The sequence below is a fragment of the Habropoda laboriosa genome, unplaced genomic scaffold (genome assembly GCF_001263275.1).
Source record: "Habropoda laboriosa isolate 0110345459 unplaced genomic scaffold, ASM126327v1 scaffold57, whole genome shotgun sequence".
Taxonomy (NCBI): Eukaryota; Metazoa; Arthropoda; class Insecta; order Hymenoptera; family Apidae; genus Habropoda; species Habropoda laboriosa.
The window spans coordinates 2,499,604-2,527,390 of record NW_017100229.1 but is presented as its reverse complement, the minus strand read 5'-3'; the positions used below and the strand labels follow the sequence as shown (position 1 = coordinate 2,527,390).

Sequence of the window (27,787 nt, the reverse complement as noted above, 5' to 3'; positions counted from 1 at the left end):
ATGGAGCCAAGGCCAAAAATCGAGATTGTTCGTGTGCCTGCGAACGAGCGAGCTAACTTCCGGTCCCTGGACGGTGTCCGTAGCGGTTACAGCCACATTCGTGTGGGCACGTACTGCCCGGAACCGGAAGTCAAAGTGGTAGTTTGCGACAGCAAACCACCTATCGAACAGACACGTAAATTCAAAAGGTATGCACGTTACGATCTCTCCATTCGATGCTGACGATTTGTCTTTTTCAGAAATCTGGGACCAGTCTCGAAATTGCTGAGGCGTCGTCATCACGCGACATATCTTGCAACCAAATCCTGTGATAACATTTATAGCGTGAATAGAAGTAGTAGCTCCTTAGACTGGAGAGTTAGTCAGACGGCGAACGAGCAAGGTGGGAATTGATTTGGTGAAGAACGAACAGCTACACTGTACCGTTAACGTCGGCAAAGCATTAGTGTTACACGAGCGGCATTCTAAATTACTTTTCAGGCCTTCAATCTCGTCAGAGCAGCAGCCTGGATTGGAGAGTAGGAAGATCCATTAACAAACTGCACTGGAGGGACACGACGCGTAGCGCTGAACAGCTTTCGCGAAGCGGGCCAATAAGCTCTGATCACCTACAAACGCCCAGCACAAAGTACTTGGTCGTTCTAACGCGACTATAGTTGGTCCGTAAACGACCATTCACACCAGCTACTGTCTGATTATTTCAGGTCGAAATTGATCTCGCTGCTTCGACGACTATCGCCGAGACTCTCTCGACCAGGGAGTAAAAATTCTTTGCAACCGTCGCCTACGATTTGTCCGTGGGTACAGGTAGAGTACTCGTCGGAATCGATCAACGATGGGATACGAGAAGATCCGCAGGAGAGCGACGTGAGTTTCCAGAGGGAATTGCAACTGAACGAGCTGAGAAAACGAATGGCTGGGATTCCAACCACTTCTCAGGTGATTAATACCTTTAACGAGGATTTTTCTTGCGTTTCGCGAAGAAGAGACGGTTACGTGTAGACGTTGGTTGTATTTGGTGCGATTAGAAGCGATCGATTGTCGCGTTTAAGTCGTCTGGAACGAAGGTAAATCGAAGGCGTGTCCGCTAATAGGTTCCGCCTCGAGTGATTTAAAAAGAAGAGGCAAAGTAATCCTTGGAGAATGTGATTTTTATTGCCTCGGTGTCTACAAGTATGCTTTAACGAAACGACTTCTATCTAGAGGTTTTACGTCCCAGGTCACCACGAAAATCGTTAGGGACGGCAAGGAACAAGAGACCTCCTCGCAGCCAAGGATACAAGTGCAACAATCCGATAACGACTGTAGTACCACCTCCAAATCGTAAGCTTCCGTTTTATTTTATATGATTTTCCTAGTTTTTCCTCTCTCTCTCTCTCTCTCTGATTTTTTCATACTTGGAACGAGAATTTCCGTTGCTTTTTTGCATTGAACGACAAAATTACGAACCTCTTCTCTAAGAGTACTCTTATATTACCTCCCCCTTCTATGCATGGAACCTAATTGCACCTAATCGAATAAGCTCCGCAAAACTGAACGATAGATGTATATCACACCCAATAAACAACTGAGAATGTTTTCTGCACTGTGGTCTTAATCTCCACCTTAGTTATTCGTAAGTAGCACGAAAGTATCCGAGTAGGTGGTAGAAATAAAACAACAAAACGAGCAAATTTCCGACGATAAATACTGACAATTTTTTTTATTAATACGAATACTATGATACATGCTTAAAGCGAACGTCCCTTGTCCGCGATTCATTATACAATTGTCAACTCGTTCGAGGAAAATACGAGACGACACGTGTCGCGTATGCAATTACTATTCGCAGTATGTACAAATCAGATTGTAAAAGTAATCTGTACAATAATGATTCACGTATTTATGGACACGACATGTGCCCAGCGTTTTGTATACCAGACAAAGGTGATTGTCCTTTGCCGGCACGTGAATTAGCGCGCCTTCTTGCTCTTTGGGATCCACGTAATCTATGGTGTCCTCCTCGGGAACGTTGATCGTGTGAAATTGTATTATCACGTCGAGGGCACCCGGTTCCGAGACATTCCCGTCGTCCATGTCTTCTTCTTGGTCGGAACATTCCAAAGAACAGTCCAAAGGATCCGACAAATAATCGCCGATATCGGACACGTCTGAATCGTCCGTGTCTAAAAGCGAAAGATTCTCCACCTTCGAGAAGGTCGACTGTTGAGATAAATTCTTCTTCTTCGATCGTGGTGATTTCCCTTTGATCTTCTTCAATATCTCGTCTTCGTCGATGTCCTCGTCCTCCTTGTTGCTCACCGGAGTGTTGCAACCTGATTCCGCGATCTTGTTCTCGTTGTTGGCTATCGACTTTTTCTGACCATCTTTGTTACCTTTGCTAGACGTTGCCAGTGAATCTTCCTGCGTTTCTTCGCTCTGACTTATGCACCCGTTGATATTGGATTTCTTTTCGGTCAGAGCAGCGGCAGACTCGTTCGATATCGACTTATCACATATTAAAGTGTAACAACCGCTAGACCACCTTTGAAGCTCTATAACCATTTTTGGATTCATGGTTTCTTTCTCCGGAACAAGGTCTAATTCCGTGTAGTCTTTCAATAATTGAAACATCGAGATCGATTTGAACATGTTGTAGAAATTTTTCAACAATTCCGGCAACGTTCCTTCCTGTGCTACTTCGTAGTTGCGAGTATCAGCTGGACCAATTTTCTGCCAGACGATCGTGTCGGACATTAAGTCTGTGGCGAGTTTCTCGTAGATGTCGTCCTTTAAAAAATTCGACAAAAATGCGAACGATTCCTGCTCCATGTCTTGTTGAATTTCTTTGACGATACCAGGAAACAAGTAGCACTCTGTTACCCAATTGTTCAGGTTTATCCGATCGCCGGTTGGCTGTATGTAATTCGGCTCGATCTCTGGTCTCGGTGGTTTGCTACTTTCTCTGAGTGGTCCGTGAAACCAACCGTTGATAGACCAACGTGATTTGCCTGACGATGTTATTTCAGCTACTTGGTGATAAGAATTGTCGACAACTTCGAAAAATACAAGGGAATTGTATTCTGGTATCAACGATTTGACAACATTTCTAGGCAATCCATTCTCATCTGTGTCAAACAAGTCCAAAGCTCCACCATCTTTTGTTGTCCAGTTTTTAGAAAGATACAGTATAAAAGCAATTCTCCGGTCACCCATGTTGTCATCATGACAGAGTAGGTAATCTGTGTCATAGTAACAAGAACTTGACATGGAGATTTTCTTATTAAGCTCTATCTTGGTGTTTCGTTGCATCCAGGTTGCCAGATCTGTTTGAAAGGTTTCGTACAATAATTTTAGGTTTTCTGTATCGATACTAGCTAGATCGCTAGTTTGTTCAAACTGATAAAGGTCTATACTGTTTCTTCTACTTTTAACATCCAACAATTCATTCTTGATCTCATCCATGAACTCTTCGTTGCAGAGAAAGTTTGAGATTCTGCATACTCTGAAAGGTTTTGATATAATTTCAAGGTTGTCTGTCTTTATATCTACAGAATTGTGCCAATTTTCAAGGAAAGACCGTTGAAAATTTGAAGAATGAATAAAATCAGAGATGACAGAATGCTTCAACTTCTTCAATTGCGGTCCTTCTTCAGCCATTACTCTATATCTTTCTTAAGTCAACCAATAAGAATTTCTACTTATATATCCTTATACTATCAGTCTTTTTTACTTGAATCTTTGCATCAACGGTACATGTCCCCTATTAATTTACTTAGAAAATACTTTTTATAAATTGGTAAACTATATCACATTTTTTTCTATCTAATACACAGATATGTAGCATTACATATTTCAATAAGCACAATCACTGTCCATTAAAATCGTGTTATTTTTTTCTTTTTTCGTTTTTTGGTAAAAATACAAATTATATACACCCTTACGAACGTTCGTCTCTCTCAAAATATCATCCTCGAAGGTTATCGTTTTTGGAGTCAGTTATTGGTACATTGGACAATTGACAATGCTTATTTCAGATGAGTTTTTATTCAAAAAACGGGTGTTTCATTCTTCGAAAAGGTGTCGTGCTGATAGTAGAAATATCGTGGTCGCTCGACCCACACGTGTTCTGAAAGCAGTCGGTCGAAAAGTCGATTAATAGAATCCCGCTCCATTCCGTGATCCCGTCGATTGTTGAATCAAATTCTCGTCGAACAATTTACATCGCTTTTCGACAACTACGTACCAGAAATTGCACGTGTGTCCAAATTTAGCGAATTAGGTCTGCTGTTCCGTGTCACTACGCAGTTGCATTCTGACCAGAGACTGCTACTACCACTGGCGAAAACGTTGATTCGATCGAAGCCAGGGACGTCGCGAATTATTCCTGTACCCTGACCATACGCGATTCTCCTGCCTCGTGTAATTCCTACTTAACCTTAATTCGTGTAGTTTGCCGTCACGTGGTATGCGATTCAAGTATTGCGATTGTTTGAAATTTTGTGCGAAATAAATTTTCGTAGTACGTTTCTATCGACGAAATAACGTTGCACTTGTGACGAAATTAATTGTGAAATATTGGAACTGAAATAATTTTGCAACTTGTCATAATGTATGACAGAACGACAAGAAAAAAAATGAAAACATCGATATCGTACGTTCTTCTTTTTATTAACAATTTATTCCAATTTTTTCGTGACGCATAATGTAATTATTCGATCAGAACTTTGGCGTTAAAATGTATTTGAGGATCGAATCTTTAATCTACAGAGAATTCCATAATTTCTATCGTCTAATTTCATCGATATCGTTTCAATATCTAATTATAATTTGTTCGTCCTTATTAGTCCTTATTTTGGCTGCCTAATATTCTGTCTGTCGTATTTTCAACAAAAATTAACACACAAAATGAGCAATTTTGCTGTTGAAACGTATTTTTAAACAATATCAAATTTTCCATATAAATTTCGAACGTTTCGAATTGTCCGCGCTGGTGCACGATAGTTGGCAAATACGCCGCCGTGTGCCGCAAGGAACGGTCGTGTCAAGATGGTGGCAGTAGTTCACGTTTGACGGGTGCCGTTGGTCGCATGGAAATTCGGGGCACACCCTGACCGTTAAATTGTACAAAGTGTGATATCGTCACGTCTAATGTTCGATAATTGTGAAATCCTCGTGTGAATTACTAGCTGGCAATCCTGGAACCGACGAACGGGACGTCGCGCGCATACGTGAGTAACGACACACCATCGAAACCCACATACATGCACGGCGTGACAAGTCTCGTCCTTTTCCGCGTTTTTTCTCTATCGCGGCCTGTCAACACACGGTCCTTTTTTCCTGAAAATGCACGTTGCCTGGTTGTCGTACGCCGATAGGCTCCATAGAAGAAGGGTGGGGTCTTGCGGTTGAAATCAACGAGGTAAACAGGCGGTCAGGACACCCAGGATCCCTCAGTCACCTTTTGTTTGTGTACGGAGCACGTTGTGCCGGGGACCGTTGGTGAAACGATAATTACAGTGGTGTCTCAGTGGTGTCGTTTGAAAAATTTCTCTCTAATTAATCACGTTCAAATGTCACTTTGAGAAAAGATACGCACGTCGAATCGATAATCAACCCTACGAGAGGTCCCTTTTCTTTTTTTTTTCTCTCTGTCTCTCTCCTTCGATTCGCTATCGTGGCCTTGAACCGGACTTCTTAATGCCCTACTGTGACGATTATGGCGTGAAAGAACTTTCGAATTTTGAAATCCACCATCACGTCTGAAGAAAATATAAGAGGTGAGTCAGGTGGAATTTTTATATCACGCGTCAGCCTCGACTTGTTCGATCTATTATTCATTTCTATGCGCCTCGATTAAACGTATATCGTTCAGAGATTCTTTCCAGATATAAGTGACTATCGATTGCCATAGGGAGCTGCGTTTCTCCACGTCACAGTTTGTTTTTCTTTTGCCCTCTGCCGTGTCCTGTACCCAGTAACGATCCACAGATATATATATATATACACACGAAGATAGCAGTAGGAAAAAGAGTCGTGTAATTTCGTAGTATAGTTTACTTTAGCAATACAGTTGTACATGGAAGGGAAGCACTGGTGTGCGTCGCGTGTATAGAGGTAATACGTGACAATCGGGCCCGGTGTTTTATACGGTAATGATCAGTCTGATAAAACGGAATCGTGGAAGTTTCGAGTGAATTGCTCACGATGAGGTAGGTCATTCCCCTTTTTTTCTCCTTCGATGGAATACCTTCGACAAGATGCCAAGTGGCTCGTTTAACGATTACGCCACTCGAACCACTAAGCCTGTCGGTCGTGGCATTAAGTGTACTGTTAAACTCAAAGTACGTCCATTAATGTTACCGTGTAAACGTTTCTTATACACGGTGGTCCGTCTATTTAACACCTTGCACCATTTAGTTTAAACAACCTACCCAAAACTCCTCTCCTATCTCTCTGAAAATCTACTTTAACGTAAATAAGTAATCAAATATCTCAGTTTGTATTAATAATAAAAATAGGCGGTTAGAGAGTAATAGAAAATTATTGGAAGAAAGGAAGCTGGAAAAATAAGCATTCTTGGAATTGTCGGAAAGAAGCAGCCCGTCAGGTGATGTTGAAAGCACGTCAAGGCACCTGGTATACGGGCAGACCGTTACCTGTTTCATCCACGTGAAAAGGAAGGATCTATCCCGGATTTTTTTCGCCAAGTTTCACGCGTACACAGCTGTAAACCGGAAGCCGGTAAATATTTCTCCGTCGAAACAGGGTGGCTCGAATGTACATATATGTGTATATATATAAAAGTGACTCGATAATTATTCTCAGCGTTGAACCTGCCACAGCCACGTATACAAGCTGTCGTATATGGCATTAAATTCCAGTTATCGACCTCGCAGAGGATCGTTTTTATTTCCACGGAATCGAATTAATTCGATTCGTCTAACTGGTTTTCCCAGAGCAACAACTCCCATTGAAATTGGAGCAAATGCGATTTATTGACCTTTGCGGAGAATGCAGCTAGCACACTTTTACCTAGAATCGTTCTTAATCGATCACGTCGAATATCCGACAATTCGTCAATCAGTACGATCTACTGTAGAAAAAGAACCGTTGGTGCCGAAAACGATGGTATTTTTCCCACCGTTGCGATTCGATCCGCAGGACTGCGGAGAATTTATTCGAAGCCACGAAACGGCAGTGATAATTTCGTAAGGACGTGGAACGGCGACACGCTCGAATACGTGGTTGGTCGCCGCGAAATATGCCGAGCGCGTTTCCTCTTTTCTCTTCAGCTTAGAGCCGACTGTATACCAACGTAGCGGCACTCGAATCGCTTATGGCATCGTTCGTCAGTAGAGTGCGACGTGATCGAAGCAAACTATCGCGGCTATGTGAAAAGATAGGGAGCTATGGGTGGTCCCATCGATCGTCTACTCCTTTCGACGGATCGTCCTTGCTTTTACTTCCTGCGGAGTTACTCCACTTTTACGTTGTTCCAAGAGAGAGAGAGAGAGAATTACAGTGTAAAAAGTCGAGCATTTTATGCGAGCCGAAACTAGCTTCCCTTCCATTTGCCATTTGCATCTTCGAAGAAACCTCGATATTTCGATCTTCCGTGGAAAAAGTTGGAAGAGAAACGACAATCTGGTGTAATTCCTCGAAGCGTCCGTTGTCAGATTTAATTGCAACCGATGAAGTCATCCTGTAACGAGTTGGAGCATCACGCGCGATTAGAATAACATAAGCGTGGTCGTGGCTGAAGGGTTAAATAACGATGTGTCGCGAACGACGTAGCACTTTCGTTTTCCTTGGTACGAATTTGCCACGACGGAGCTGCGGAAGGATACACCAGGAGCAAGAAGGCCCTCTGTTATCGCCTGGCGAGCCTCGAGATGCGTCGAATGGACCGATACGAGCGCAATAAAAGGCACTTGGCCGAACAGAACAGGGCAGCTGCTGCATTCTCGACTCGTGCGTTCCATCTGCAACCAACTGATTGCAAACTTCTTTCATCTTTATCGTTGCGTTTCAAGCCCCTCTGAAAACTGCACTTGTTCCCTAAACCGTTGGATCTTCCAATTTGCAACTGCACACTGTTGCATCGGCGCCGATGCAATTACGGTCGCAACTCGTTCCTATCTCTTAACAATGATTCACCGTTCGGCTACTTTTATTTTCTCCACGGTGATTCGAAAGTTAGGATTGTGAAACAACGACACGGAAAGTCTCCGGCTGGCAGAGTCGGTTCTCTGCGAGTGATACAGGAAGCCGGGTGTGCTTCCGTGGGAACATTGTTTCGCCATTGCACCCTGGATGCAGATTAAAAGTAGCATCGCGTGACTCGGAGCAGACGTCGGCCTATTTCTCCCGTGGAAAAGCCTCGACCTTATTTCCAACATTTCACGGATCGTTTCTCTAAGCTTCTCAGCTTTCTTTCTGCGCTTCGAACTCGTAATTACAATGGGCTGCGGGCCAGAGGACTGCACCCGTTCGGAACCCTTGCTCCTTTGTCGCGTCGTTCGTTTTACTCGAAACTTCGTACCGGTTCTCCGAACGATCGAGGATAAAGAGGATAGAGAACCGCAGATTCTTCACGCTCGAACGTTTCTCGAGATTCTGAAGCTTCGGAATTTTGTCGTGAAATTATCGGTTCAGTTTGGTCGACCGAGTAACTCCGAGTATAGAAGTAGAAGGTAATTTTCGCGAATCGTTGCTCCAATTTGCCTTTTCCCCGGAGTTTGCAAATTGCACAGGCTCGTCACGAGACGTACGAGCAGTTGAAAGGTGAAGTTTAATCGTTACAGAAGGTAGCGTTATCGATAGTACGTGTGCGTTCCCCTTGTACGGGATAATGATTCAATTAAAGGTACATTGTAGAATTATCGCGTGGTAGCCGGTGGGTTCTCTGCGGATCGAAAAAGGCAGCGAAACGAAAGTGTAATTGCGTAAACAGGCGGTAAGAGTAGAGTAGAACTCGGCTTCGTAATTGTTTCCCCGATATTTCGAATAATTGGTGGGTTTATCGGTCGATGCCGTGTAGACTTTATTACAAGGCACCATGTGCAAATGTTAGCACTTAACGATAGGATAACAGCGAGACGATTAACCGAATGAGATCGTGGGATAACCCCGTTCAAGTCTTATCTTCTATCAGGCTATTGGCTCGTCGGAGAAGAACCCCTCGCCACTCGATTTTTATAGGCTGATCGATATCTGGGTACCGAGAGCACGGCAGACTTTCTTTTAAAACGCTTCACTTTCGCCTCTATGATTGCTTCTCTGTAATTACGATATACGACGAAAAATCCAGGAAAATTATTTCCTTCCTTAGAATCCCCCCCCCCAAATCCCAATTTCTTAACTCTCTCGTCACCGCTAGAACGTCATGTCCCGCTTGAAGCACTCGGAAATTAATCTGAGTTTAGCGTGAATTACGAATGCAACGATCGGTAGATAAATACTCGACCACGAAAGGGTTGACTCGGTGAGATTACAAGGGGGAACCAGCGACGGGTGCAAAGTTGATTTTCCACGGGGGTGATCGTGACGAAAATCCGGGGGAGGAGCTTAGAGCGTGGGGCACCCACCGGTCGATTTTCTGCCCGGTCGACGGATTTAATATCTGGAACGTAACAGGTTCTTCTACGGTGGCCCCTTCGCTCCCGCCTCCTCTCGCATAATTTATCTTATTCGCGTGGGCGTGCACAGGCTCGCGACACACAGGCAACCTGCGCCCCGAGACGCTTTCCCTTTTTCGGAAATCCGGTTCCCCACTTTCCTCCGCGCGAAACAGGAACGAAGAGGGACGACAGAAGAAAGAAAAACCCGATCACGCCTCGATTTTCCATCGATCGAAATAGACTACGTTTGTCTAGAATCCCCCTTTCGGGGCGTGATTCTCATTCGACTGGTTGGCATCACACGCGGGAATTTTGATCGAAGTATGAATGGGAGTGAATAGCAACGAAGAATGGCGGTTTGCGGGGAAACGCGATGAATCGAGCTTTATGCGAAGAGTATGGTATGCGTAGAAGGATGCCAGCTGCAGACAATGCGCCGCAATGGATGATAATTAATCGTTGCCTCGGAGAGCAATGATTACAGCTGGGACGGTAGTAATTTACGATTACAGATTATTCCACGGTGAAATAGCCTGTAATCCTGACCTGATTAAAGATTGCCGCGTATCTTCTAATCGGGAGTAATTATTTTCTTCTGTCGTCCCCGATGTGAATTACAACCACCTGTTGATCCTTCCTGTATTAACGATAATAATTCTTCTTTAAATGTATATATACCTACCTTTATAGATTAATTTTTTACACATGTTTAATATTACCCGTATGGATATGGGTTTGTCTTCACTTAGATTTTAAGGATTTACATTAATTACGAACACTTTTGTCGTTCGCCCTATTTATGTGTACATAGGAAATAGTGGAAGCAACGGTAGTGTAAAAATGCACGCAATGTTTAGTACCATCGTCATACAGCAACGAAATAACAAGATCTCATTCATTAACACCGATCATTTCGCAAAGATGTCACACTTGCACGCAATTCCAAAATGGCACGGATGATCATGTTCCTTCGTTTATTTTCTTCCACAACTTTCTCATCGAACAATTCACGCTCTCTGGCCACTAGGCCAATTCATTTTTCCATAGGTCACCGCGAAAATGAAAAGAACGTGAAAACTTTGGTGAATGTTTGCTCGTGAATCAGCATGATGGGTATGCTGTGTCACGAACCTGGGCTCAATTTATCCAGGCTTTGGCTACTACTTTGTTTTTTCAGCGAAAGATTGAAATTTATGCGGGTTGCTTGCTTTCTCTAATGAATGTTCAAAAGAAGACAGGCTCGTTGACTCGATTCTGGGTCGCGAACGACAGTGCCCACGCTCAATTTATGCACGTTCGTATCGTAGAGGCTGGAAAGTAGCTCCAATTGGCTCTAATTTTTTGAGTATCTTCGTTAAAATCAATTCAGCCTTGGTGAAGGCGCGAAACGTTTCGAACGCGGTGTCATATCGTCGGAATCCCGCGATGGTCAGCGGAATAACGTGCACGTCCGTTTCGGCCAACGGCGAGGAATGCAATTTCGTCGAGTTGCACAGTTGTTTGACGCGCACGTATCTCTCGACGATCGTGCTCTATATACGAAAACGGAACAATTAGCTCCGTGAAGTGATATTTAATAACGGTGCCGGTCGTTATGCATTCTCACAATGCACGTGTCACCAAGTGCATGCCTTTTTATTTCCTGTCCCGCATTTCACGCGAGGGCATCTTCTCTTCGCGACCACGATTCCCGATAAAAATAAGCTCGAGCCGCATTCCCCGACCGATTTCCAAAAGCGACTGGCCCCGAAAGTCGACCCTTAAATACATACGGATTTATCTCGTCGCCCCGGAGGCTATAAAAATCTGTTTCGAAAGCGAATTTAACGAGAGAACATTCTTAATACGCGTATGCAACCCCTTTTCACGTGAATTATGCGCAGGGTGTTCGATCACGAGCAACGAACGGTTGCCTAAATGAATTTTTATCTCGAAAACTACTCACCCTACAGTCGTGATTCTTTTTTTATTTTATGGAAAGAAGCATGGACTTGCTACGGAATTTTTTATCGGTAGAGAAAAAAGTTTGTTTATCAATTGAACATTGCGAATTCTCTAAGACCGCTTTGAAGCAATTTTCACGGCGACGAAGAATTGTTAAAAAAAGCTCCAAACTCTGGAGATTGAGATAAAAAATGAATCACGTCTGTGCGATTAGCAGTTCCGGAGAAAACGAAGCGCGCAAAAATGAAGTAAAATCTCCGTCCTTGGTGTACATTCTATCCTCGTTGATCGATAACACGCTTCTCAGCCTGTTACGCGCTATTTGTAGGCAATTTTCAATTCCCTGGACGGGCTATTGTCACGGTGACGCGTCTCAATAGCGGAAATTCATCGTATCGAGGTGAAAGTCCGCTAATGAATTCACCGGAATCAGCTTCGTTTCCGCGTTTCGTCGCGTCCTGAAAAGCTACTCGTCCGTCGAGGAAGTACATTTTTTTCCTTTGCTCTCGAGTGTCGACCCCACGGAGGAGAGTTGTTTGTTTGAGCTTCCGTTTGAGGCACGACCAGAGGAGATCGAAGGGAATAATCACGTCGTTTCTTTTCCTTTTTTTACGGGGGCCACGAGCCTCGAGCGAGGCTCGTTAATGCTCGTTGGCTGTGCCTTGAAATTGTTATTCCTGTCGCGAGGCGAAACAATGCTTGCGATTTCCGCGCGCCGCCTTCGTTAGAATCGTTTAGGCCCCGGCTGACGAACGTTGCCATACATTGTCTCGGTAATATCGGATCCACGGCGTTTCCGTTCCTGCAAAGGCCACGGGGATCTTTAACGCTTCGTCTGTCATATTCTTTTCCAAGTGTTACGCACATCTGGACGGCTTAAAAATACCCTTATCTTTACGACTTCGTCTTGGAATAAAGTGAATTTTTTATAAAGTGTACTTAGATCTTATTAATTTTACTTGAAAATATCGATCGGTAACAGTGGTAGATTAGGATTTAGCGATGTCACTTCACTTGGTAACTTTCGAGCCTCGTGAGGTCCACGCTCGAAATTGACCGGCCGGTCAAAGCGTTAAAATTAACACGTTAATGAGCGGCATGCTTAAGGCGCATCGTCTTCTTCGTAGGTCAATGTCCAGGAATTTTAAGACGGGGTTTAGAGGGGAAAGTAAAACTTTCCCTCCCACGTAATGTGTACTCTGTAAACATATTTGCCAATCATCTACGACACGTCCACCTACGCGGTGCGAAACGAATCGTGTTCCGCGCAGAAAGGACTATCGATCAAATCGCTCGAGAAACGACACTCTGCAAACATACTTCATCTTCAACTTCTTTTTTCTACCTCGAACTCTCGACAAAATTAGGAACTATCGTTAATCTACCACTATTTTATTACACTCGAGTTTTCCTCAAACGCCGGAGAAACGAAAAACAAAAGTCTTTCTCGGCGAAGTGAGATCCGGTCGAACGACCATTTCGATTGATTAATCGCGGCCTGTTTCCAATGTAAACGAAACACACCGCGAAAAAAGCGGTTCTGAAAGCAGTAGAGAACGGCGTTCTCCTAATTTAGCTGACACAATTTTTCTCGACTGTCGTCGCGACGCTGCAACGCCGTTTCCCTTTTGGTACGCGTCGCCTCGCGTCCCACAGCAGAGGGGCGGACGATCCCGTGCACGAGACGGAGAGAGTATGGTTCAAATGTCACTCTGGTTTATTTTCGTTTATATATAGAAACGAGAGAGTTCAGCCGGTGTCACTTACCCCTGGCCTACCGGGTGACACTTGGACCCAATGATTTCTCAAAAAGAACCATCTACCCCTCGGAGGATCCATCCTGGATCTCAGATTCGTCACGCTCCTTCCACTCTCTTTGGCTATTCTTTCTTCAATTTCATCCTCTTTCCTTGAACTTTTCAATGGTAACTTTTTATCGATTTAATTAAAAAAAAAGCTCGCGTTACGAGGACAGAGAGACAGATTTCCAATTAATCTCGATGAATCTTTTGGTTAGAAATGTTGTATTACAGCGACGGTCGAACGAGAGACTGAAGATGAGCGTGGACACGCTCGATCCTCGTGGCCTGAACGTATAGCCGGAAGATTGTCTTAATGCCGGTATTTAAACCGTGTCGCGGTGGCAGTGGCTCTCTATTTTAGGCTCGTCTCCCCTCGATTTACCGTTCATTTCGTAACTCAATATACTTTGCGAGCTCTACTTTCCGACCACGGAGTTTGGGTAGAATTACCCGGTGTGCACCAAGCTGCATCCTCTTCTACGCGAGCCGCCTAGTATTTCCAATAGCGAAGGAAGAGTAGAGTCTGTGGTAGCGATCGAGAAAGAGAGATTACTCGCATTAATCATGTTACGATCGTTAACAGAAATTATCTATCGATCGGATGACGAGGAGAGATAACATTTTACACACTTGTAATATTCAATTTTTCATCGAGGAAGAATCTCGTCGGCGGTACGAACAGTCACGATGATTTGCTCGTTAATAAGTCGTAATTAGTCGGAATTCATTGGCGACTCGTGCAGAGTGCACCGCACAGAATGCAGAGACGATCTTTATTGCACGCGAGCATCTCTCTCTTCACAATTAACGCCTGTTCGCCGACACCTGTGACTTGCAGAATCTACCTGTTCGACTTTCCGTTCACTCGACAAACAGAAATGCCAGGAGAAATTCTCCAGTCGAACAGATAACTCCGTCTAGCTGCGAATTTCCAGAAAGATTTTCGTATCGTTTTTCTCTCCCCTAACGAATTTCCTCGTAGAAATTAATCACCCGACGTGAAAGAACGACGCGGTGGAAGGCGGACGATAGCTGTTGGAGAGCAAGGAACTCGGAAGACACGACTTGGCATACCTGATAAGTTTGCTATCTTCGCCGACGGACACGCGATCCGCACAATAATATTCTCCTACAGGTTGTTTCATTTGTAGAAAAAGGAAAAAGTGACTCGATTCATCTCTATCGTTCAACTGGTGCAAATTTCCAACCCAGCGCAGCGTGATATTTCAGTATTGTTTGCCTGCACGTTCGGCGTAGTTAGGTTTCAGCGTTAAAACATGCCACTTAAGCGCTGACTTGTTGATAGCTTATCGTGTTCGCGGCTCAAATCATTATTTGACCGCAACCTGATAAGCCCAGGTATTTCACTGTAGCTACTTAGCTTATGCATTTCACGAGAACCACCAGTGTCAACGCAATCCTCGGTACATTTATTCATTCACGCTACTCTATTCGTCACTTACGAACGGTGTCCTTGAACTTTTCTACCGTTTATTCCCTCGAATCGCGAAATACCTCTCTCCGGAATAAAAATACAAAATCGACCCGAAACGATCTTGCAAGCTCGAGTCGAACGTACAAAGAAACACCAGGAACCATCGACAATGCACGCGTTACGCGTTCTCCGGTTCACTTGGAGTATCGCCCCGTGTAATTTTCCATCCGTCCAGCTGCGCCCTTAGAATGGCCCTCCGCCATATTGCATTTGAATTCATAGCCGCGGTTTCTGCATTCCCAGACGGCAGCTCTTGTTTCACGCTAGTCATGCGTAAGCGTGCAGACTGTATTTATGTCGTTGGAGGAGTTTTTCGGGTGGCCAGGATACATTCGTTTCGGGACGTGATCGGTCCAAGGTTGGCAAAATGTGTCGAATCGTTTTAGACGGAAAGATCGATCGGGGGAGTCGTCGATCTTGTCGGTCTAGGAAAAATCTAACGATGATGGATGATGCGTAATAGTATTAACTCTATCGTTCGTCTATTTCCGTGCAAGGGGAAACCGCCGGCCGGTGATTTATGGTCTGGATAATTGAAACTGACAAGCCAGTAGAGTGTCGTGGAAAGAATATCGGGGCTTTCTCGTTCGCACCACCGGTTTCGGGAATGTTAGAACACGCTTTAACGATCCCTGCGACGACGTGGATACTCCTGCGGAACTGGAAACGCGAGTAAATATTTGAATCTCCATCGAGAATGCAAGTTGAAAATAGAAAATTCTGACAGATATATCGGGCGTCCTTAAGAATTCAGGTCTGCCTAGAGATTCCTTGATATTCGCGTTGTTGGAATGATTAGATAGTCCATAAATGGATCTTTTAATTAAAGAAAGAAAAGCAAAACGTTCTTCTCTGAAAGAAAAGAATTGTTGGTCGAATGGACGAGTGTTCTCGACGATCAGAATTGCTGAAAGACGGTGCATCAGACCTCGAGCAAGTAGTAACTATTACGCGAGCCATAAAGGCGCAGAGGGACCGGCGGCGCGTTAAAGAGCGGGGCTCTGTAAAGGCCTCCGAAGAAAGAGAGGGTTATTAACCCCTTGGAACTCCTCTGGTGATACTTTGCCGCTCTTACGAACGTGAAATCGAACGCGCTACGCCTCTTCTCCGACGCGTGAACTTCTGTGAAAATGGTACGCGTGCCAGACACGTGTTCCAACCACTAACCCCCTATTTTTCTACCCCGCTTCCGCCGCTAATGCCACCGATTCGTCGCACGCGTCCTCTTCGTCAACTTTCGAAACCCCCTGGTTACTTCGTTATACCAGCTTTTATGCACCTCTTCGCACAAAAGAGGGACGAAGCTTGAAAGCATCTTCTTTGTCGTAAGGTAAGCCATATGGTGAGAGGATGAAGCGATGTTCAACAGCAGATGGTCCACTTTATTTCACTATCTTGTGATAATTCTTTTCTCTTTTAAATAAATATTTCCTTTGTTCGATGCACATCTTTCCCTTCGCTCTTACGTTTAATTTGGAAATTTGTTGGTAAAACTGCCCGATGTACGCTCGACGCCTCCAAATGTTCGTCTTTCACCGAGTCGTTTTATCAAAGCGTCCACGTGGAGGGAAAAAAGTTTGTAACGGGCTGTTCTCGAAATTGAAACGCTGAAAGAAATTGGAAATGGCGGAAGAGGTGGGAAGGGTGGTGCGTGTGGCCGTAGAGCCGGCGAAAGGGGCGGCGGAGGAAGCGAGTCGTGTGCTTTCGTGGTTTTTTGAGTGCTCCCGAAATATCCTCGTGTGTGCCGAGGGCACGAGGAAAGATAAAGAGGGAGGAAAGAGAGGGAGAGAGTGCGTTAGAAGAGAGAGATGAGATGGGAATGCCAGTCTTCGGTAACTAGTCATCCTAGCAACGTGCCTTCGCGAGTTCTTCGCGGTGACAAAGGTCGCGAGAAGAAGAAAGACTTTGTCTGTCAGATGATCTGATTCTCTTCTTCGTCTGTGATTCATTGGAGAACTCGTTCGGTACTCTAGTCCCTCCAGCGCTGTCGTCGTCTCTTTCGCTTCCTTCGGGATGGTATGAAAAATGAACGGGAGCACGGAGAAGTGATTTTTCAGAGTATCTCGAGTAAAAAAAGTGCGATTTCATGGGGATTCGGGTGTCTGAGAACTGTTCGAATCGATAGAAACGCGAGTAATCCGTCTCCAATATCACTTACGGCGTATAACACTTTAAGTCGAGGACGGAGCAAAAGCGTGGTAGCAGTCGATGAACGTCGTTGCAGGACTGAAAGTGTGTCGAAGATGCCTCTGAAAATCGAGAGTGGCACCTACACGGTAAACCCAGTTGCCAAAAAGAATGTCTCGAAATTTCTACTTTGGAAGCATTGGCGTAGGAGGTAGGACCATCTTCTTTTCTTCTTTATCTTTCTTTGCCTCTCTTTCGAATACCACGCATCCTTGTCCTACTGCGTGCGTGTGTAGGTATCAATTTCACATGAGTAGTTTCTCCGATCGTATCGCGTGATGAATCCTCTTTGGTAAAAGGTTAGAATGTATATAAAGTTTCTATTTTTCTTTACGATGGAAATCTCGGTGGATAAGTTCATCCTCTCGTTATATACGAGGTAAATGTGCTGCTACACGCATTCAATTCACCGTGAAACTCTTTTTCTATAACGTAATTTATCAGACGGGTTCTCGCGGATCCAACGAGCCGTTTTATTTATCCAACAACAGTTTCACTGTTTCCACTCACGGCTCCGTTGAACTCGTGCGATATATCTCATCTTTCCCGTCGCGGTTTTTCAATAGCTCCTCCGTAACTGATCGTGGCTCGTTAACGTTACGGTTAACAATGTATAATTGCTTTATTAAGAGAAGAGGGGAAAAGAAAAAAACAACGAACCGATAACGTTCGTTCGAGACGACACGCGATTTCTTCGATCGCGTGTGTCCACGCGAAAATTCTTGTTGTTGTTGTATCCTCGTGTGACACTTTGACATTTTCTACCCCCCTCTATCTGGCTCGTTCCCACACGCGTGTGCGTCCATCACATTCATCATCAACGCATTCACGCATGATTCGATCACCTTGCACTGTGTCTCGGGTGTGTACCTTCGCTTCGCTGCACGCCACCATGTAACTTTTAACACTAGATCTACCGGCAATTAACAGTTGGATTAATCGAGAAGTTGGTGCAACCACGTTTGGAGGAAACCACTGGTAGAGTTCTAGTGTTAACGCGTAACCTCATTTTACAAAGATAGAAAAATAGTTGCACCGGACGAGAACAGCATCGTTAGAATTTCTTCGGGTGTACAGAGAAAAAGGGAAATTAGGAAAACTCGAACCTTCGTAAGAAATTCTGCGAAAGTGTGTATATAACCAGTGGGAAAAAATCTCGTGTAACCTGTCGTTTGGAAAGTGTGATCGGTTCTGTACGGAATACCATGCGTGTAACTAACAGCCTCACTTGTATATTTCTTTAACAAGACCGAAAGTTTTGTCTTTTCTTTTCCTTTTTTTTTTTTTTGTCTCCTTTGTACCGTGAACGTGTATATGTCTCTTACAACGGAGAATGTATAAAAGCATCCAATTAATCGGCGTGACACACGACTAAGCTAATTAATACGAATTGGAAGGGATCGAGCGACGATATCGATTCCTTCGTTGCGCGCACACATACACGCGGGGCCGCCTCGCCGTTCCTTTTAAATTGCATGCGATTCTCGAGAGTGAATTGTATTACCTACCGACCGATGCACCATGCTTGTGATTGTGCACCATGCGATTCGTGCAAAATCTGCCGCGATTAGCGTGCAATTAGTGCCGCGTTAATTCGACCGAAATAATTAAGCAGCCAATTAGAAAACGATCCCAAATAGCGATGCTACATTGAATCTTTTCGCCGTTCTTTCTATCCTAGATTCTATTTTTTTCTTTTTACATATAAATTCGACACCTTGAGCAATTGTTTCTTGCACTTTCAATGTACGTATACGCGGAGTGTCTGAAAGATTCTCTTGTTTTCGTATCGCTATTCGTCAGCCACGTGCCTGATGCTGTATAGAAAGAAGAAAAAAGGAAAGGGTAGATAGTTTTATGTTAAGAGAGGAAAGAGAACGTGGAAGCTCGCGCTGTATACTAACAGATGCGTCGATTTATTACGTCCGTCTCGTCTGCGTTCTGCCACCGGTCGAATACGTAAAATTAGATCCACGAGGATGAGTTTACGCGCGGGTTATTTGCTTTTTAAAGTCCCCCGGGTCCCGCTCTTGTTCCGTGATTCACTGCGATAAAAACCTGTTTACTTAGTCACTGACGAAATTACCGTTCTCGTTAACGTAATCTCGTTAATTCCTCTACGCGATTTTCCACTTTGTTTTCACCCGAGAGAATCGCGAAATTTTTCCACCAAACGAACAATCGACCGTTCTCTAATTTCGTCACTGTACCGGCGAAAAGTGTTCGTTCTAATTGAAAAGACAAAGATAGAATACAAAATCGAGACAGCACGAGCTTCCAATTAAACGTCCACGATGCCCTCGAGCTTCGGTTACACCGAGCAGAAAAAGAAATTCATCCACCTGCTTGTCATGGTTTCTGTCGTTAAATGGACAACAAAACATCCGGAACAGGTCAAGCTTGATGCTAATTCGTTCCGCTTTCACGTGCCTCGCGATTCCACCGGTGGTTTACAATTTCGTTGATAATTTTCCTGCTCGAATAAGACGGAAAATTAACCGTTCGATAGTGGAAAAAGAAAGAGAACAGCTCGAGAGCATCGAGACGCGTTTGCATCGAACATGATGGACTTTGATCAATTAACATTCGACGAGACAAAGTCCATCATTTTCCGAACGAAAGAGAATCTCCAAAAAAAAAGAAAAAAAGGAGAAACACTGAAACGAGAGGATGAAAAGGAAAAGTTGAGGGGCCAAAACGAACGAAAAAACTCAACAGTGTGCACGAGGAGCGCGGGGACGAGGATCGTCGTCGAGCTAGCGGGCAAACACGCGGCGGCGGCGAGGTAGCGGGCCTGGAGGACGTCGGCGACTGCTGCGCCGCGACGCTGACGCCGTCGGTCCCAGGCGCCGCCGGCATCAGGTCGAACCGCCGCATCAGGCCACTTTCTTTAGCAGTGCAACCGCTAAATTACCGCCGCCTCGATCCGGACCCGAAAATCGCCATCGACGTCGTCACCAGCCATCATCCTAACATGACTAGCCAGGAGAGCATCGGCAGCTGCAGTCTGGACGTCGACCAATCCGCGTCCGACCGATCAGGTTGGCTATTCTTCGATTGCTAGCGTTTTATCATCCTACACGCAATCTGCTCCGTGTAGTTTTTTGTCACATGACGTAGATTCACCATCCCTCTAACTGTAGAAGATTAGAATGGCTAATAAAAGAGATAAGCTTTATCGGGGTTCTCCCTCCGTCGATTAGCCGAGCTACGTCTTTAGCACTTTGACGGCTGCTGTCAGAAACTGTACCATAATCGTGGTTTAACCGCGAGGGTAACGGTCGATGTGACTGATCGATTCGAAAGGTCTTCAGTTGTTGACCGTGCTGACGGCCAACAAAGTGTTTAACCCGTTGCCTCGCGGATGGGAGTCACAGGTTAAGCTCCGAACGCGACAAAAGCAGGTTTAGGTAGCTGTTTGTCGTTGTGCAGTATTGAAGATCGCAAGGCAATGGGTTAACCCATTTGCAACAGCGAGGAGTTGACGAGAGTAAAAGTTGCGAATGGGTCCAAGGGAATTGGTAAGAACCTGAAGAGTTAAACGGGTGGAATCGAAGGGGTCCCCGTTGACCGACCTTGCACTTGACGTTCACCAGTCCTCGGCCTGACGAATTTCACGGCGAGACGATCTTGGAACGTTCAAGGTTAACCGTGGTCTCTCCACCTTCTTGTGGATCGTTCCTTTTTGCTCGTTCACTCGAGAGTTCGAAATCGGATTTAGATCTAAGGCGAGTGCAGCGAGCGCGGCTTCTTTCGATGGTCGGTGCCAAGAGGAGCAGAGGAGAAGAGGCGGTCGGTCTCTCTACTCGTGTCTCTTTTGCATCGTGACTCGGCCAGCCTCTTGCCATTCCAGGGTTATTCCTGTGTCGCGTTTCGAACGAGCTCCAATTCGGCCCTTTCTCTCATCTTCTCGCGTCTCCTTTAATTTTCCAAACTGTGCGTTCTCAGTTCTTCTCAACACGTGGTTCGAGTGTTCTTCGAAAGTGTTGTTGTACCATTTGGATGTGTGCATTCGGGTGATTAAAGAATCCGCGCCAAGTGTAAATGACGCGAAGGTTGCGGTTCGCATTGCGTGCTTGCACATCAGAGTTATTATTCCGTTGGCATTAAGTCTGTCGGTGAGTAGGGAAAATCGTACGATCGTAGAACGAAGAATAGGCTTGGTTAACGAACCAACGAGTCTCCCCTCGATCCAACACTGTGGATTGTGGTTTACAGAGAACACCGTAGACACTATATCGAAGAAGACGTTGCATAGTCTGAATTTATCCTGCAACGGTGACTCGGTGTCTTCGCCGAATAATCTGGCAAACGGTAGCAGCGAGACGCTGCAGAAGTCCCACCTGACGCCAGATGAGAAATTGAACGTCAGCAATGGTAATCGAAGCAGTCCAGAGCCAGAGCAGCTGACAGTGAAGAAACCAAGCTACTTGGGCCTGGCCTGCAGCATCAGCGGCTATTCAGGGATCAATAGATACGACAGCAAACTCAGGGAGGGATTTCGATCGAGGGACAGCAGCCCTGGGACCAGGTTGATCACCCGAGACACCAGCCCCGCGGGTTTCAGGTAGAAAATTTCTTCGATCGAACCGCTTTCCTCGAACCCACTTGGTTCTTCTACTTGAAATCCTTCTCTAATTATAGCTGCTAATAAATTTGAAGGTAAGAGGTGCTATGGAAACTGTTTCAGATCAAACGAGAACCTAAACGTGCACCCCTATCCGCCTAAGAGTCAGTCGATCTCGCCCCTCGCAATGGACAGACAAAACGGTTTCTCGAACGGTCTGAAGGAGGAGTGCAAGGTAGAAGCTTACAGAGAGACTAGAAATTCGATAAGCATATGCCAGGGCTACTCTGAAGTGGACAAAGGTGTGATGCACTCGGGATTCGCCGATATTAGCCCGATCAGACCCACCACCCCGGCGAAACGCAGTCCAGGGATGTCACAGATGATGTCCTGCAGCCAGCAGAACAAACATTTCTCAGGATCGTCTCCGAAGCAAGCAACTGCTAATAGTAAGTCTCGCTGCAGTTTCTCGACGAAGTTTCTAACAACGTTCACACGTGTAAATGTTGCGTTTCTCTGGATGGTTTGCAGTTTCTAATACTTCGTTTAGCGACACGAGTATATTAAACGGTTCTTCGGTGGAGATAGAGAATCAGGTATTGAGCAATTCATCGAGCAGCGAGAAATCCTTCATTCAGCAACGAGTAGAACGGCTCTACGGTCCTGGTGCGTTGGCCCAGGGCTTCTTCTTCAAGCGTAGCACCAGCAGATTGAACAGCAGCGACACCAGTTTCAACAAGTCCAGCAATAACAACGACGTATCGACAGAGAACGCCAACACCGAAGAATCCTTGAAGAATCTACCTGTTCTGAGACACCTGAGACCAGAGTTTCGAGCTCAGCTACCCGTAGTCAGTCCTAGGAGACCCACCGACGGCTCGGAACAAATTCTGAAGCCTTTGCAAAGGTAGATACTCGAAGCAGAGACATTCTGGTGGGTTTGGCGTAAGGATAGAGGTAAAAATTGCGTCGTTTTCACTATCAGGGTAACACCAGTGTCAAGGAAGGTCGAGCAGAAACCAAAAATCCCAGCGGCAACGAAACTAGATGGGAATCTGGCGGACAGCGGAGCGCAGAAGCTGAATTCTAGCGTGACCAGCATCCCGGATCAGCAGCCGGCTGCGCCAAAAGTAGTCTTACCTGTCTTAGAGCCGAGCGCCAGCTCGTCGAACGTGGTGAAACAGGTTCAGGAGGCGGAGAAAACGGCCGAGGAGAAAAATGGACATTACTTCATGAAGGTACGCCTAACCGTGGAAAGAATACAGTCCAACGGAACGTTCTTTCGGTCGATTGTTACAGTTGCTGAAACAAGAGACAGACAGGCTTCTCTCGTTAGCCGCGTCAGCGGAAGCGGAGTTGGCCAGCGGCGATACTGTTGCACTTCCGGAAGAGGCAGCCGGAAAACTGCGCTCAGCTGCGGGCAAGGCTCGATTGTTGGCTTCGCAGAAGATGCAACAGTTCGAGGGACTATGTCAGAAAAATATTGTACGCTTCAATTTGCATTTCATTTTTTTCTTCAATAAGTTTTGTAATTTTAATGGAATTTATTTTTATTTCTTTTCGGCGGTTCGTTTTTTGTGTTGCAGATTCAGGTGCCTGGAGAGGAATTCCCCACGACGAACGAGGATCTGGCTGGATTCTGGGACATGGTGATGCTGCAGGTGGTCCAAGTAAACGAGCTGTTCGATCATATCGAAAAGTTACGAAATTCTCAGTGGCAAGAGGTATGTCCCGATTCAATTCACCCTCCGACAATCCATACTTCGAAGAATCCTCCGAAAAATTCGTACTTCCATGGCAAAATACCTTCCTGCAGATCCTCGTCGCATTCCGTTACTAATAAACGTGTACGATTCACTGCTACGACGTATAACGAACCGGATGAATCGTATTACTTGAAAAGAGTCACTTCTCAAGAGTCAGAACAGTTTAACCTTGAAACGCGCTTATGCGACGATGTATTTCAAGTATTAACCCTTTCGAACGGTTTAGAAGAACAGGAAAAGTATTGCATCGACTATGATTTAAAGTACGAAGATAGTAATCCGTTTCTTTGCGAGAGTAATACCGAGATAAACCAACTGGAAAGTAATAATTTCCCTACGAAGCCATGCTCCTCGTACACCGTAAATTACGTGAACGTTTTGCAGTCTAATTTGAATCCGTTTTATTACCAAGAACCCCGTAATTTGTACCCGTATGGTGATTTTTTTGAGAAAAATACATCGTCCAAGTTTGAGGTGATTTTTCAAAAAGAAATTGACGAGATAAAGCAGCAAGTATTCGACGATTTTTACGACGACTCGCGAAATAATTACTCCGAGTCGTTGGAGCAAGATTCACGGAAATTTGTGACAGAGGAAAAAAGCAACGATAAACATCCTGTTATGTTACCTGATAAAGAAGATCCTTCCGTTGAAGAAAAGAAGGAAACCGTTCGATCGAAAGCGAAATCGTGCAGCCCCGTTGGTAGAAATCAGAACCACGAAACCGAGATGAAAATTTCACGTATAAGGAAATCACGTACCCCAGAAAACAAGTCTCGGAAAATCGATTCGATTAAACCAGGTGTTGGCGAGCAGCATAAGTATCGTAACACGAAGCCAGTCGTTAACCGGAAAAGGGACGAAGAGAAAGTTTCCCTTCCGTCGAAAAATGACAAGTTTCCTTATAAAGCCTCCTCTCCAGTGTCTAAAAAAGATATTAAAAAATCTGAACATAAAGCTACATTTTCAAACAACGTTGAAAAAAGACTCTCATCGAATGACAGCAGGAACGAAAAAAATACTAAATCCAATTTCACGAAAAATGTATCACGTAGAAGATTAGACAAAATACTTCAATCGTCTAAAGATAAAAATGCTAAGAAAGCGGATCAAAATTGTGAAAAAAAGATTAATCTCTCCGTAGCAAAAGACGTATGGTCGAATATCGATTCTCTGAGAAATAAACGTAAAGTAGATATGCCTAAAGAAAATTGGTCGTCTTCTGGGAGATGGAGCGTGAAGAAACAAGCGAAAGAATTACCTAAAAAGATCGAAGCGAAGGTAGCAGACTCACCTGAGATATCGGACAGTATTTTTTGGAGGCTCAGCGACTCGAAGCCCTTTATTCCATTGTCTTCAGAGACTCTGCGTGAATTGAGGAAAATGTACAATGCTGAGAATCAGCTGAATTCGTCTTCGGCGTCAAACAAATCGGACAAGTTGGATAGAATGAAGGTTTACGACGACAAGAGAAAAAAGATCTTGAAGAACCAGGAGGAAGAGTCTCCCAGACAAATTATTCCTCCTGTAGTTAGATCGAATTCTTTAGAAAATTATATCGTAGAGCAAATAGGCACTCGAAACACAAAGTCTGCGAACTTAAGGAAAGACACTGAGATTACAGGTGATATTGCGAATCTTACAAACGAGAATCGTAATTTTTCGATACAATGTTTCATTTCTCCCAATAATTTAGTGTCCTGTGCAATTAACACCAAATCTACTGTAGCTATAAATAATCCTCCCACTAATGTTTCCAAATTCTCAGAGAGGAAGGCTGAGATACAGAATTTTTTATCCTCTTTGATGTCTTCTTTGAGTTCAGAAATCGCGTCTAGATTGCCTAAACGAAATGACTCTAAAGTAAAAAATCGCGTGAGTATTAAAAAACTGAGCTATGGTCTGATTACCAAAAGCATTACATCGTCGAAAGTTAACGTTGTCATGGATATTTCGCAACATGTTCATTCGGACTACGTCGTTCGTCCTTTGCCTAGTCGAAAAAGTGGCAAGAGTGTCAATTTGGACAAATATCTACCGTTAAAAAGAGGATTTTACATGAATCAATACTTGGAAGACCTAAAATTCATGCAATTATTCCCGCTTAATATCAATGTTCAATCGAAATCGTTGAATACTAAAAATTTTCCCGTTAAAGTAAGACATGTCTGTACGTTCCTTAAATCTAATCGAACCCTTTGTCGATTATCGTTGTATTTATACGTCTACGGTATTCTGAGTCTCGCTCTCATATTTCTAAAACTCAATACATGGAATTATCACTTCCTGGATCCTAGATTTTTGTTCAATTTGTATTAAATTCATTACGTTTCCCAACTAATAAATGTACACCATCTATTCGTCGAATAAAAGTCCTCTTCCTGTACTTCCCTGCTGCACTTACGATTCCTTTTAATTCCTACTAAAATAACGGAGCAGTAAAACCCAAGAAACCTCTGTCTACAGTAGAAGAACCACGTCGAACAGATACGAAATGGATCATCCTTTCATAATTATGCAATCCTCGTTAAATACCTAATAAAGACAACCACTCCTGGCCATTATTTTCAGAAATTCTTGGCTCGTATTAACACGTCTGAACTCCTTAACAAGCCACGCTCGTTTATTTCCAGCAATTAATCGTCGGAGTGCATTTTTTCTTTTTTTTCCCCGACTATTTTGCAGACCGTGCCAGAAAAGAAAGCAGCGACCGCTGGTCCACAAAATGGTAGCACAGTGAAGCGTCGCGTGACGCCGATCCACAAGCCGAAATCGACGGCGAACAGCGAGGCGAATAAGAAGGCGAGGGAGGCGAGGGAACTGGCTCGAAGGCAGCTGATCGAAGAAAGAAGGCGAGCGATGCGCTCGAACGCGCAGAATTCCGAGAATACCGTGAAGATCTTCGCCCCCGATACGTAACGATAAAAATGGCGGCGGGTCTGTCGAGCGAAATCAGTAGCAGCGTTTTCCGGTGACGCTTATAAACGCCTCGAGCCAAATCAAACCGCGGTATTTTTGATGCATTTTATTGAAATCAAACTCGAACCACGAGGGATCTGACGTATCGTTTTTTTTTTTCTTTCGCGAAGCTTCTCGATGTCGATCGTTACAGTTAATCGACGATCAGTGCTCGTTGTTGCGCTCGTATATATATATATGTATTTAGTATTTTGTCATCGGAATCAAGCGTCAGATTTGTCGTGCTTAGAGTGTCGACTATAAAACAATTACCAATATGCTTCGTTTACAATCAAACTCGCTTTATATCGTTGGTAGTGTTGAGCGTTTTCGCCTAACGGTGGGGCGAGCAATAAGAACGATCATACGGTATATATATAGATGTTTTGGTAGACGTTTCAAACGATCGATGTTTGTTCTTTTTTTAAACGATTGACTTTGTAAAATGAAAAGTTGTAACTGGATCGATCGAAGATATTTTTCTTCTTTTTTTTTTTTTTTAAGAATTCGACGATGATTTTATTACGTGGTTTTCGTCTCAACTTTGATATTAACACGCTGTGATGTTTCGTGCTAATCTTGTTACGTTTTTATATCGATTTACGATCGCGTTCAACTTTTGTACGATATTTAATTGTTCAGTCGACGCGAATGGAACAGCACAGGTGAACTCTCTCTCTCTCTCTCTCTCTCTCTGTTTTCGTGTTTCTTTTCTCTTGTAAGATATCGTGATTAAAGGGACAAAGTTATTCTGTGCAAAAAAAGCAAAAGATAAACGACAAAATAAAAAAAGAAAAGGTGGTAGGATGGAAAATGGCATAGAGAAACTGCCTCTCGTTCGTAGGACTTTTTTTTGTTCACGAGAAAGCTAATTAAAAGAAGTTACTCGAGCTGGGCTGTCAGATCAATATTTCTATAACGCATTTCTTACGATGACGAGTAACTTGTATTTATAGAAAATCGCAGGATCGCGATAGAGAGGGATCTAATGATCGATCGTGGGAGAATAGTCACATGTTAGAAACTCTAACGAGCCTGGATCGAGGATTCACAAGACAGGATTATTACTCGAAACGCTCTCAATCGGTAGTTCCCTTGATACGGGCATAATTTTTAGTAGCTTACGTTTAATGTATTGTGTATATATCTAATGTTAACGATCTTTTCTCTTTGGTTTTCATTTCTTTTTTCTCAACGAAACGAAAAAGAATCGATCGTACTCGCCTAACAAGTTCAGTTTCTTTTTTTATTTTGCATAAACGTCGATGAACGATCGAGATCGGTTAAACGATCGTGAGTTTGCGTGGGGTTTAAACCAGAAAGATTCCTATTATTTTTATTATCTTTTCAGTAACGCCTAATTAATTAATTATTATTACTACTACTACTTTTAATCCCAATCACTACATTTTAGTCGTAATTAACAGCTCTCGCGAGGAAATCGGTCCCGAATGCAAACAACAGGT

At 44.1% G+C, this 27,787-nt stretch overlaps 2 protein-coding genes across 2 annotated transcripts; one reads left to right on the top strand and one right to left on the bottom strand.

The window, feature by feature from the left end:
* Positions 1–26,351, top strand: LOC108571451. Its single transcript, XM_017933506.1, has 13 exons — positions 1–188; positions 240–382; positions 481–628; positions 705–939; positions 1,220–1,323; positions 19,749–20,071; positions 21,249–21,597; positions 21,721–22,046; positions 22,129–22,504; positions 22,583–22,835; positions 22,897–23,082; positions 23,184–23,321; positions 26,049–26,351. The coding sequence occupies exons 1-13, from the start codon at positions 1–3 to the stop codon at positions 26,280–26,282; spliced, it is 3,003 nt and encodes a 1,000-aa protein (XP_017788995.1). The 3' UTR covers positions 26,283–26,351.
* On the bottom strand, positions 1,749–3,846 carry LOC108571452 (prolyl 3-hydroxylase OGFOD1). Its single transcript, XM_017933507.1, has one exon. The coding sequence runs from the start codon at positions 3,637–3,639 to the stop codon at positions 1,822–1,824; it is 1,818 nt and encodes a 605-aa protein (XP_017788996.1). The 5' UTR covers positions 3,640–3,846; the 3' UTR covers positions 1,749–1,821.
* Positions 26,352–27,787: the final 1,436 nt, after the last annotated feature.

What these genes read in the sequence shown, in the direction of transcription:
- LOC108571452 (XM_017933507.1), bottom strand. Translation starts at nt 3,639, where the DNA reads ATGGCTGAAGAAGGACCGCAATTGAAGAAGTTGAAGCATTCTGTCATC.
- LOC108571451 (XM_017933506.1), top strand. Translation starts at nt 1, where the DNA reads ATGGAGCCAAGGCCAAAAATCGAGATTGTTCGTGTGCCTGCGAACGAG. An exon ending in TGTAGTACCACCTCCAAATC is followed by an intron (nt 1,324 to 19,748) that starts GTAAGCTTCCGT and finishes AAAACTCAACAG; the next exon opens with TGTGCACGAGGAGCGCGGGG. An exon ending in ATGGACATTACTTCATGAAG is followed by an intron (nt 22,836 to 22,896) that starts GTACGCCTAACC and finishes CGATTGTTACAG; the next exon opens with TTGCTGAAACAAGAGACAGA.